This window comes from Cotesia glomerata, linkage group LG5, assembly GCF_020080835.1.
Source record: "Cotesia glomerata isolate CgM1 linkage group LG5, MPM_Cglom_v2.3, whole genome shotgun sequence".
Classification (NCBI taxonomy): Eukaryota; Metazoa; Arthropoda; class Insecta; order Hymenoptera; family Braconidae; genus Cotesia; species Cotesia glomerata.
In genome coordinates, this window is record NC_058162.1 from 4,554,439 (window position 1) to 4,567,899 (window position 13,461).

General features: G+C 25.9%; 1 protein-coding gene and 1 long non-coding RNA gene across 3 annotated transcripts; one reads left to right on the top strand and one right to left on the bottom strand.

Moving 5' to 3' along the window:
- Window positions 1-619: 619 nt before the first annotated feature.
- Window positions 620-8,656, top strand: LOC123264812 (synaptic vesicle glycoprotein 2C-like). Of its 2 annotated transcripts, XM_044728313.1 has the most exons (10): window positions 620-1,081; window positions 1,156-1,317; window positions 1,444-1,606; window positions 3,476-3,597; window positions 4,119-4,360; window positions 4,427-4,756; window positions 7,684-7,828; window positions 7,904-8,060; window positions 8,137-8,264; window positions 8,512-8,656. In XM_044728313.1, the coding sequence occupies exons 1-10, from the start codon at window positions 1,027-1,029 to the stop codon at window positions 8,556-8,558; spliced, it is 1,551 nt and encodes a 516-aa protein (XP_044584248.1). In that variant the 5' UTR covers window positions 620-1,026; the 3' UTR covers window positions 8,559-8,656. The 2 variants fall into 2 exon arrangements, with proteins under 2 accessions (XP_044584248.1, XP_044584249.1); XM_044728314.1 differs by lacking the exon at window positions 620-1,081 and having other exon boundaries at window positions 1,226-1,317; window positions 1,428-1,606; window positions 8,512-8,655.
- On the bottom strand, window positions 3,151-11,693 carry LOC123264881. Its single transcript, XR_006509436.1, has 3 exons — window positions 11,683-11,693; window positions 10,596-10,601; window positions 3,151-3,400 (listed from the first exon to the last, which is right to left on the bottom strand). It is a non-coding gene; the product is annotated as an uncharacterized LOC123264881 (long non-coding RNA).
- Between the last annotated feature and the right edge of the window lie 1,768 nt (window positions 11,694-13,461).

The window sequence follows — 13,461 nt, forward strand, 5'->3', positions numbered from 1 at the left end:
AATTGGTAATTACATTTAAAAATTTTAATGTTATTTTCTTTACCATTTTTTGAAATTATAATTCATAATTATAATTCAATAAAATAATGCATTGGCATTAAAACTAAATAAATAAATAAATAATTAAGGAGGTATTCTCGTTTAGAAATTCCAAAAAGTCAATTTTTTTTGCATATTTTCATAGTATAACTCTATAAAAATATATCCTTAAAGGAATTTTTCCGAATTTAAATCATTTTCGGAGTATAAAATTTGTCGACTTGTCCTTAAACTTTAAGCGCGTTTTTTTTTAATTACTTTTTTAAAAACAGTGTGCATAATATCTCAAGTTCTACACGACCGATTCACTTAAAATTTTACACAGAGTTTCTTTGTACATTATAGTATCGCACTACGGAGCGTTTTCAAATAAAAAAATTTTTTTAATATTTTTAAAAAATTCCAAACGGCAGAAAAACCGGGAAAAAATAAAACATATTTTTTTAAATTTGATTTTTTTTTAATTTCATTGAACTTTTGTACTTTTTAAATTGATGATTAATTAAAGAATCTTTGAATATTTCAGAAACTTTTAAACCGCAGTTAGTGGCAAAACCTATTAGTCATCACAACTATCTAACGATAACTGCTTCAATACTATTAAGATATAATAGCAGTATTCTATTCACTATCGGTATTGCTGCAATAACTGAAGTGTTTCGATGATTTGCAATCGACTTGTTTTATTTATGATAAATAATTAAAAAAAAAAAAAAAAAAAATTGTATCCGGAGAATTATGAGCGAAGAAATAGTTTTTCCTCACAAGTAGCATCATACGGTAAAGATTATTATGTATACAATATAATGGAGGGATAACAATTAATTTATATGAAGAACGAGTATTTCTAAGCATACGGTCACAACGTATTGACAATATTAGTGTTATCGGAAACATATTACTGCACTCACGACCAATTATTTGATTAGTATTCGATACTGAGCTAAAATATTATATTAAGAACAAGTGTTGAGAATTATTTTTACAATGAAAACTGTAAGAGTGGAAGAAAAAGTTATCGAAGAAGCTTTGAACCAGACAGGTAAGAATATTTTTCTACTAAATCTGAATTATTTAATTTTATTGTTATTAATAATATTATCATTAAAATTCAAGGTTTCGGCAAGTTCAATTACAAAGTATTAATAGTTGCGATAATAATAACAATAAATTCCGGAATAAGTTTTGAAAATATAAGTCTGATAATGCCAGCAGCAAGTTGTGATTACAAAATGTCAACGATTGCACAAGATCATATTGCAACTAGTTCACTGTGTGGTAAATAATTAAATCCTGCAGTTATAGTTAAAAAAAAAAAAATTGCAATTTTTTTTTTTATAATTAATAATCATTTATGGTTACTAACAATTTTTATTATTAATTTAAAGAATATTGATATTTAAGGACTGGCATTCGGGACGTATTTTTGGGCGTTCATGGCAGAAACTAAGGGTCGAAAGTTGAGTCTGATTATTGGATTACTGTTAGACGGTGGCGCTAATGTTATTGCTTCTGTTATTTCTAATTATTATGGATTTATTATTTGTAAATTTTTTAACGGCGTCGGGTAAGTTTGTTAGTAATAAATTTTTCCTTTAAGAGGGATAGTCACTGTGAAATTTCAAAAAAAATTTTTTTTTTTTTATTAAATCAAAGTTAATACATTCAAAAATATGTATCTAGAGTTTTATATGAAAATTCCGAATATTTTTTTAGTTAGTCATTTTTGTGACAGCGTGTCAAATGACCATTGCACGCGCGGCGCTTCGGAAAAAACACGTTTTTCTTAAAACTACTTTTTTTGAACTAGTGGGATTTGTAATTTGCATAAATATGAACCGATTTGCAACTTTTACACAGAAAAAAAAGTTCACTTGAACCAAGAAAATATTTTTCTTCCTAATTATTTTTTTGAGCGAAAAAAAATTATTTTTTGACACAAGAAATTTCACTTATTCTAACAAAATTAATTCTCTTGCTTTAAGAAATGCGTATCTTGATCCAAGAAAATTTATTTAAGTCAAGAAAGTCTTGTTGTTTTGAGGAAATTCAACCTCTTGCCCCAAAAAATTTAGTTCTTGATAGAAGTAAATTTTCTTGTCTTGAGAAAATTTCTCTCTTGCTCCAAAAAATTAAATATAAAGATAGAAGTAAATTTTCATTAATATTTTTATTGGTTAACATGTCAAATGGGAAGGTCAAATAATATTGAATCATTTTTTTTCATTCAATATGTATAATTGCACGCTAAAATAATATAAAATGTGTATCAAATATTCAAGAGAAAAATTTTCTTAAGGTGAGAAAATTTTTTTCTCAGTTGAAGTAGGTGGCGCTGCTTCCGTAAAGTATCTAAAAATCTTGATCAAATATAAAAATTTATTGTATCATGATAATTTGAATTAAGAAAAAATTTCTTTCACCAAGAATAGAATTTCAAGAAAAATTTTTACTTTAGCCAACACAACTTCGGTCTTTTTTCAGGCACCCGAAAATTTTTTTGAGCCAAGAATTTTGTTCTCCAGTCAAGAAATTTTTCTTTCTGTGTATTTTTCCGTATTCTTCTATTCAGTAGCTATAGTTGCACGTAGGGGATTTTGAAAATTTCTGAAAAACAAGCACCCCCAGAATGATCGCTTCATTTTTTGTTACAAAAAAAAAAATATTAATATTATTATTATTTTATAATAATTTTAATGAAATAATATGAATTTTTCATAGCTTTAAAATTTTTTCCGGGATTCCAAAAATATGTATCTAGAATTTAATATAAAAATTCCGAATATTTTTCGAGTTATAGTCATTTTTGTGACAGCGTGTCAAATGACCATTGCACGCGTGGCGCTCCGACGAAAACGCGGTTTTCTCAAAACTACTTTTTTTGAACTGGTGGGATCTGTAATTTGCATAAATATGAACCGATTTGCTACTTTTTTTCCGTATTCGTCTATTCAGTAGCTATAGTTGCACGGAGGGGCTTTTGAAAATTTTGATTTTTAAGATTTTTTAGGGCTGTTTGAATCCAAAAAAATGAGAAAAAAAAACGAAAAAATTTTTAATGTCGCCATTTTTTTAAATGCATGCAGATTACAACGCAGTTTGGTTTTTTTGTTTTAGATAATCGATTTTTTAGTTAGAGATCCCACCGTGGTGGGGGAAATTTTTTTGGTGCTCCACAAAAATGCTTATAACTTTGTAACAAAATAATATTTTTTAATCAAAATTTAGGAGAATTATCTTCAATGTATACTTTATGAAACAAAAAAAAAACCCGATCCCCAAATTCCTTTATTATCCCAGTCAAAAAAATCCCCGAAAATCACCTATTTTTTCGATCCTCACAGTAGCTATCCCCCTTAATCTTAATAAATTAAAATTTTTTTGTAAATGAAAATTTTTTCGTCTGCTGCAAAATTTGTAACTTTTTTTAAATTAGTCAAGGTCCACAATTTACAGTACTTTTTACTTACCTCGCGGAATTTTCACCGGAAAAATACCGAGAAAAATTACTTTCCTGGTTGGAGTTACCAGTTATTTTTGGAGCAATTATATGTGCAGGTAATAAAAATTTTCTGAACAATTATCAAGACTTTTTGCTTTCTAAACAGTTTTTCTTAAATAAAAATTAAGTGTTAAATAATCAATAATCAATACATTTTTATAATAATAATGTGTTTTTATTTAGCAATTTTGCTACATTAAAAAATCATAAAGAAATATTACAATCAATTATACATTTATATACATATCAAAAATAAATAGCTTACATATATCGATACATAGTTTAATATAATCTTTTAATTTTCTTTTAAAAATTATCAATGTTTTTTCATTTTTAACGTTTGGCGGCAATTTATTATATCAGTCATATCCTTTGTAAATAATGGTCTTTTCTGCTGTTTGTGTTTTTGTACAAGTATACAGCATTAAAATACAATTACAATAATAGTTTTAAATTGATAGCGTAATAACAATAAAGTAAAGTTTTGAAATTATTCATCACAGCAGTTATTCAATGAATCAATAAACACTTGAATAAATAATTAAACTATCAATTACTTTAATTTTTTTCTAAAAAGGTATCGGTTGGCTTATAATTCCAATGGAATTTACCTACATATCTTCAAGTATTTTTTTCTTCAACCCTTGGAACTTGTTTAACTTGATTTGTTCAATGGTGGCGCTTTTATCAGCATTTTTGGTGATATTTCTGCCAGAAACTCCGAAGTATCTCGCGGAAACTGGACAGTATACAAAATTGATGGACGTCCTTTCACAAATGTTCAGAGAAAATACTGGAGGAACAGATAATGAATACAACGTAATGATGACAGATTTCTGTCTCTTTTCTAAGATCTTTTGTTATTTTCTGAACTAATTTTTACAGGAACGCTTGAAAAAATTACAACTCCCAGAGGTTAATGACTTGCTGGCGAAAGTAAAATCATCGACGAACGAATGCAAAGATAAATCAAGTTTCGTAAAATCGTTCATCAAGTTTATAAAGCAAGTAAAAGAAATAATGAAGCCACCTTATCTGAATAGAACATTAATTGTCTGTGTAGCAATGTATGGAACTACGTACTCTATTTTTGTAGTTATGTTGTGGACTCCAGAAATTTTTGACAGGTTTGCAATCTTTGAAGAAAAATATCCGAATACGAGTGCAAGTATTTGCGTTATTTCAGAAAAACTTTATTCAAAAAATGCAACACAGGTTTCAAAAACAAATTCATTGATATTTATATACATTCAATGTTTAATACATAGAAAAAAAAATTTATTTGAATCAAGTAAACAATTTTCAAGAACTTCATCTTCTTGATTTGAGTAGAAAAATTCTTAAGGGGGTCTTCTGGTTTGACGCCCTGATTTTTGAGCATTTTTTTGGGATTTTTTTGTAAAGACCAATGAAGAGATTTATTGATACATATTTCAAGAGTACATAGTTCAATTTTTAGCTTAAAACATTCAGTAGAATTAAAGTTATAGTGGTCTGAAGACACCTATTGGTTTATCTGAAACAAAAAAACCTGACGGAGTTTTAATCGGTATACTTAAATACACTGAGTGGACTACGATCAAAAAAAAATTTTTAAAATTGGATTTTTGACAGACTTTAGAACAAAAAAGTCCGAATTTCATTTTTGAAGTGAAACTTCTTTATCGACGTATGAAAGAAATTTTATAGCAATGTAAAAAAGTTTGGAAAATCCAAAAGTGCACGACTCATAACGCTCATTCATTTTTTAAGAAAAAAATTAATCGTGTAATTGATTAAAAAAAAAAAAAATTATAATTAAGTAATTTCTTATAGAGTATTTTTTATTTTTTTTTTTAAATATCGGCGTTCTTCTTTTTTCTTGTCATATGCGCACGCAGTCTAAAAAAATCTAGCTTGATCAAGTGGCGCCATAGTTTTCTCGTGACAAATAAGAAAAGTTCGTTTGGCTTTGTACACTGATAAAAAAATTGACTTGACTCAAGAGCCAAACTTTTGAACCAAGAATTCCATTTTGAAGAAAATGATTTTCTTGAGTCAAGAGAATAAATTCTTGACTCAAGAAAATTTTCTTAGACCAAGAATAATTTCTCAGCTCAAGAATTTATTCTCTTGACTCAAGAAAATCATTTTCTTCAAAATGGAATTCTTGGTTCAAGAGTTTGGCTCTTGAGTCAAATCAATTTTTTTATCAGTGTACGGTTGTATCGTAGTAAATTTTAATCAAAATTCAATTAAAAAAAAAAAATAAGTAAACTAGGCCACTGATATTAAATACGGACCCAGTTAATCGAATTCTTAAACTAATAAAAAAGGTCCGGTCTTGAAATATCAATTTGTTCGGGAGTAATCGTTGGTACATCCAAAATGAGGTGACATCCGGACGTCCACGTAAAATTTTTTACAAAACGTTTTTTTTTTTTTTTTCAAAATAGCAACATGAAATGATTGTAGAAAGTAAAAGATAGTTTAATTTAAGTGTTTTTTCGGTGTACATCTACTTATATCGTATAAGTGTAATATGGTTGTGATAGAGGCATTTAAAGATCACAAAATTGCTTGATCTTGACGAGTCGAGTATAAAGCACAACCTCACGCGCTTCGCGCTATGAGGCGTGCAACTCACGCGCTTCGCGCTATGAGGCGTGCAAAAAAATCGTCAAGATTTTCGGTTACGCGCCATGTTGTTTTTTTTTTTTTTTTTTTATCAAAGTTCAGTATAGCGACGTAAAGAGACAATCTAGTAAACATAATTAATTCTAAAAACAATTAAAAAAACGAATTAAATAGTAATTTAAAAATAAAATAAAACACAATTAGAAAATCAAAATATGTATACATACATCTTTTTTTAATTATTTGTTTCTAATGATTTATTAATTCATTTTGAATTCTATAAAATCATTGCATATCTACAAGATTAACTGTCGTCATATAATTGTATTACTTTAAGTAGATAATTCCAATTATTTACTCATTACTTGTGTAATTGAGTGAGTTATTAAATATCTGCTTTGAATTATTTTTACTAAGTTATTACATGAAATATGAATATTTAAGTTCATTATATAATTTTTGTAAGCTGATTAACTAATTTTTGGATTAAATAATGGCAGTCTAAATAATGAACATAATAGTAATAATGATGCGATCATAATTGATGAAATACAATAATTATAATAAGAGCAATGATAAAATGAATTACTTATATTATTTGTATGCATATCTATAATACTAAAATAGTTTTAATTTAATACGGAAAAAATTTTTTTTCTTAAGAGCATGTAATACAGTCTGTTTTCGGTAATTCAGTTTGGACTAGTGATAACAAATGCCAATTGAATGTATCGGATTGTTTATTTGAAACACATAAAATGCACTGAAGATTATCAGGCTGACTGTCAATACTCCCAACACTGTTCAAAAAAATTAAACTATAGTTTATTTACTATAGTAAATGAAATTTTTTGTTGATAATTAGTTTTCTATTCAAACCTAGTTGCATTTTAATAATTCTGTCTTATAAGTAATCTAAACTAAAGTAAAGATTAACCAAAAAATTAAATCAATCTCAAAGATTATATTGGTTGTAAGTTTATGAGTAATTTCTTTATAGTAAAGTTTATTAACTTAAATATATGATGGGCCCGGAGATAAGGCAGTTTTACGCGCGAACTCTGCCTATTTATTTATCATTTTGTTATTTTTTTTCAATGATTAAATTTTAAAATAGAAGAATCAATTTATGAAGGACTATTATTAACATACTCCTGCCAAGTTTAATGATTTTTTGTTCAAAAATTACTTGGTCAAAAAGCGTCTCAGTATTTTGTCCAAAATTTGAATATTCTCTGTCCTACATGTTCTTAAGCCTTATCGACCCAGGATCACAATTTCTGTGAAGTTGTAAATAGTAAAAAAATGATATGTCATAAAGAAGTTTCACTTCTTACCTGTGTACTCTGGTACACACACATATTTTTTTTTGTCAAATTTGGAGACAAAAAAAATGTAAATTTTCAAAATTTTTAAACTAAGAAATTTTTCTTGGCTTAGGTAAATTTTACTTGATTCAAAAATTTTTCGTCTTGATTCAAATTAAATTTTTTTTCAGTATAAGCATAAACATTTTTTATTTTTAGGATAATATTTTCAACCCTGAAAATTGTCCGTCTAAATTAGACTCGACTGTTTTCTCACACACTATAATATCAAGCCTCGCAGCTCTTCCAGGTGGATTGTGGTTACCCTTGTTCATTGACAAGTTTGGATACAAACTTAACTTTAGTGAGTTAAATTACAAATTGATAAATCAAAACTAAATGATAACAAAATTTTTATTGTTAATATTCAAATTTAAAGTTCTAGCTTCAGTGATGTGTTGTTTATTGTATATAGGGCTATTATTTGTCCGAAATTCATCCCAAAATCTTATCCTTACATGTTTGATCGACGCACTGTCATTTGGAGATAGTGTTATTTATTATATGCTAGTCAATTTATACCCAACGCATCTCAGGTTTTTTTTTTCACATCAGAATTATTACTTTCGAGTCAAAACAATAATTATCGATGCTTTTCTTCTTTTTATTTAGAGTTATTGCGGCGAATTTGGTTGCTTTTGTTGGACATGTCGGAGGTATGCTAAGCATTATTGTAGTTGGCTATTTAATTGATGATTATTGCGTACTGCTAATCGTGATGATAAGTGTTCATGTTGGAGGTAAATATTATATTATTTATTCAAAAATTTATGAATAATTTTATTACGACAGAAATGTTTTATACTAAAAAAATGCACGTGAAAATTTAAGAAAACTCTTGTGGAATTTTTAAAAGTTTTCTTCAACTACTTTCTTTAAATTTATCGAAATAATTGTCAAAAATAAGCTGTTTACATATTACACATATATATGATATTTATAATATTTACTTAAATAGATTTTTTTTATAAATATATTTATTTTTAGTGGCCGCTATGTTTGGATTTTTCATTCCCAAAGGTCTACCGACATAACTTTAGGCAAAATATTTTACACTTTGACTCGAAATATTTATGTGATAAATCAACAGAGAAGAAAAAATTTGTATTATATAAAATTTAATAATTTATTTTTACATCAAGAAGATATTAAATAAATTATGTTTTTTTTAATGTACAAAAAATTTCAATTAAATGTATAAATTTTTATATACTCATGTTTTTTAAACATGAAATATATATTTAAAAAAACCAATAAATAAAATAAAGAAAATTTCAATCACTAAAGATTTTTTCAACAAAAAAATTTTAGATGAAGAAATTTTAAGAATGTAATTTTTTTAAAATATTTTTGTGAAACTAATTTATTTTTCTACAAAAGAAATTTGGAAAATTGATGAAGTATTTGATGATTTCGATGTTACAAACAAATTATATGATAATTTAGCAGATATTTGATAATTTTAAGAATTTTTGTAACAAAAAAAAAATTATAAAAAAAATTGACATGTAAAAATTTTGAAAAATTAAAAATGCAATTTTTTAGAAATAATTTTTTGTAAGAAATTTGTTTGTTAAAGAAAATGAAAAAATTGTCAAGTGACAGCTAAATTTAGTATCATATTTAGGGTAAGTTTACTACTATGACTATTTTCTATTTAACCACAAGAATTTTATAAAGCTTCCTGACACTTGTAACAAGGTCACCATCGTCACCATCAATAAACATACTAATGTAATTATTTGTATTTGTATTACTATTATTATAATAAAATGGTGAACTATATATACTATTACATATTAAGATATTTATAGCTGTCAGCTGTCAATTTTAAAAAATTTTATAATAAATTAATTATAATAAAAAAATACTTCTAAAAATTTATTAATATTCACATGTGGAATTTTTTAATTAATTTTTTTTTTATAATAATTTAATTGCTATAAAATTCTAAAAAAATTTTTAATGTCTGTCAACTTCAGTATCATCATATATTAAACATAAGCTATTTGAAAATTAAGTTAGCCGACATCTAAAAATTTTTAGAATTTTTTTTTATTGAAAAAATTATTACAAAAAAATTAAAAAAAGATTTCATTTGTAAAAAACTTTAAAAACTGTAAGTGTAATTTTTAAAAAATATTTCTTTAAATTAAATTATTAAAAACAAATCAAAAAATCTAAAAACGTCGGCTAATTTTAATATTATTGAAAATTAAGTTTGCCGACATCTAAAAATTTTTAGAATTTTTTTTTATTGAAAAATTATTACAAAAAAATTAAAAAAAGATTTCATTTGTAAAAAACTTTAAAAACTGTAAGTGTAATTTTTAAAAAATATTTCTTTTAATTAAATTATTAAAAACAAATCAAAAAAACTTTAATATTAACATTAAATTATATAAAACTAAAGTTAGCCGACGTTTTTAAATTTTTTTATTTTATTCTATTTAATGAATTTGAACAAAAAAATATTTAATTAAAAATTGCGTCTAAAGATTTATTATACTGAAGAGTCAGGTGACATCTGATAATTTTTAGGATTTTTTTAAACAAATAAATTATTAAAATAATACTTTTCTAAAAAAATTCCACTTGTAGATGTCAAAAAAAAATTTATTGTCTTTTTTTTAATAATAATTTATTTGATGTAAAAATCCAAAAAATTGACAGTTGTCAGCTAACTTCAGCTTCATAAAGTTTTTAAATTTTTTTACAAGTGAATTTTTATTTATTTATTTTTTTGTATAAAAATTTTCAATAAAAATAATTATAAAAATTTTTAGATGTCGGTTAACTTAATTTTCATTTAAGGTAGTACCCTCGCCAAAGTCGTTTTCTTAGGATTTTTTTTTAATTTTGGTAGATTAATGTTCATATAATTCTGCGTCGATTGGCGCAATTTGAGAATTTTTTACGATCTAATTTCCGAGATATTTAATTTTAAAGTTTGAGTTTTGAACGCTCTTATACATTACGGTATACGGGATATCGAAAAATTTACCTACAAACATTTTTATATCTTAGAAACTTTTCTTAGGATCTTTTTAAAAAACTAGAGTAACGTTAACTAACAACTAAACAATTAAAAAAAAAAAATTCATTGATAATTACCTCACAGTTTCAGAGATATTTATTAATAAGTAATGAAAAATTTACCAGACTTTAACTGAGGAGGGGATACGTTAATAAAGCTGTGGCAACAGCGCAAGTTTTGTTAGCCGCGAAAGAAGTATGAGACGCGCATGCGCTGACAAATTTGAAAAGTTTAATTTACGTTAGGTGTAATATTATAGTTATTAATTTTATTTATTTAAAAAAAAACTATGATTATTTTATGAAAATAAGTATTTTTTTATGATACTAAAGTTAGCCAACATTTTTAATTTTTTGACTTTTTTTTAATAATTAAATTAGAAAAAAAAAATTTTTTTATATTTCATTTAAAGTTTTTGAAGTTTTTTCAAGTGAAATTTCTTTTTATTTTTGTAATCATTTTTTCAATAAAAAAAAATTCTAAAAATTTTTAAATGTCGGCTGAATTAATTTTCATTTTTTTTTTATATTTATTAAAAATTCAAAAAGTTAACAATTTTAATATAATAATATATATTAATCTTTCAATGTATGTAAATCCTCAGATTCGGTAGAATCTGGCGCCAAGTACCGTTCAAATCCGTTGTAAACGGAGCGCCAGACTACCGACTGTGTTTACTGTAAGCAGAACGGTATTTCGAGGTTGCAAAATTTTATTTAATTATATGGTTCTCCTTTTTCCAAAATGATATATTATAAAATTAATTTATACTTTATTTTACTGATATTAATTAATTATAATCAATTATACCACTTAATTCACTTAAAATTATTAAATTTTATCAGCACAAACTATAGTAAGCCCAGAAATTTCGATCCTGACTTTTTTTCGATGGGGAATATCAGCGCCACAGACTAGATAAAATAAAAATGTGTAGCAATCCTTCCTATAGACACGCAACTACAGTAAAAAAAAGTGATTCATAGCTTGCATCTATGGCCGCCAGGGTGCACTAGAATTACATCTACATAAACTGTAGCTTCAAGGGATAGTTTGGAGTAAAAAATGGAGTCAACACGAGATTTAAGTTGTTATCAATTGTAAATTTTCATTATAATTACAAAAATACTAAGAACCGAAAAAAAACAGTTTCACTGTAAAAAAGTCGCGCCAAGTCCACGTTCATAAGACTATTAGGAAAAAAAATTTTTTTTTTTCTTTACAAAAAGATACAAAATAAAAAAATTAAAAAATCCGAGTAACCGATATGATTGTTTATGATTTTCGGAAATTAAAAAAAATTTTATTGTAAATTTAAAATTAAAAAATTTTAGAACGTACTTGGTGTGCGTCATTGTGTATTTCAATTTTTTAAAGTCCTAGTAAATAGATTTTACGAATTTCATTAAAAGTAAAATATTTTGCAACCGCGCACACTAAATACGTTCTAAAATTTTTTTTAATTTTTAAATTTACAATAAAATTTTTAATTTCCGAAAATCATAAACAATCATATCGGTTACTCGGATTTTTTAATTTTTTTATTTTGTATCTTTTTGTAAAGAAAAAAAAAATTTTTTTTCCTAATAGTCTTATGAACGTGGACTTGGTGCGACTTTTTTACAGTGAAACTGTTTTTGTTCGGATAAATAAATAAACGCATATATCAAAACAGAGGTAAGTCTACAGCCAGTCCAAAACACTACAGTATGGGTTGCAGTCAACTAGTCAGATTGATAACATTCCGAATTAATAAATTTCTAGAACTTAGAAAGTAAATATAAAATATAATTTAAAATAATTAATTTTACAAATTTTAAAATTTCGAAAAATATAAACTTGAATAATGAAAAAACTAAAATTATATTAATAGAATCTTTCAAAGTCACAAAGTCTCAATAAATTAAAAAACATAATAACGAAAATTTTTACGCCAGAATGAATGAACAGAGGAACACTCATTTAGCCGAAAAATGTAAATATATAGTTATTTGGATGAGTAATTTTCGGCCGAATCATTATTCGTGTGGATGAGTATTCGGATGAATATACGTCGGAACGAACTTTTTTCGAAATTAAATCAATTTTAACTCTTGAGGAATATAAGATTTATGTTTACTTATATTCGATAGCTCGGTATTTTATAATTTGCAAAATTGTTTTTCGGCTGGTATTATATTTAAGTTAATGTATTTTATAAACTTTGAATGTAGCGGAATTTTTAATTTTCTAAAGTTTTGATAATTCGGAATGCTGTCGATCTGACTGGTTGACCGCAACCCTACAGTATAACCACTATAAAATATCTTAACGCTCACGCCCCTGATAGCCACGCTTTGATTAAAAGTAGTTGCATTTCAGCAGTTACAGTTAACTTGACATCAAGTTTGCCGTAAATTTTTATAGTACAATAGTTGTAAACAAATTGAATGCAATTTACAGCCCCAATTTGAATACAAGTTAACACCGAACTTTTAGTTAAATTGTACTACAATTTTACTACAACTTGAATAAAATACTTGTACTGCAAGTCTTGACGTCAAATTGCACTGTAACTTGTAGACAACTTAAGTAAAAACGTTTGGTTTGCAACTTTTTTCATCAAGTTGGCTACAAATTTCGGCAGTAGATTGAATAAAAGTTTAAGTTAAGATGGCTATCAGGGGCAGTGTTGCCAGACTTTTCAAACGATCAGTATCTCCTTCGTGATTGGCTGAAATAAGTACATAAACAGCAAAAAGTTTTAAGCTTGTCAATAATGGCTATCTGGTATGTGTACCGTACACTCTGGCATAAACTTTTGACGACGGAAGTCGCGAGGGTAATACCTTAAATTATTAAAAATTATATATCAGTTGCAGTAAATTTACCTTATCAACAGTTACGTGTACAGAGTTTGA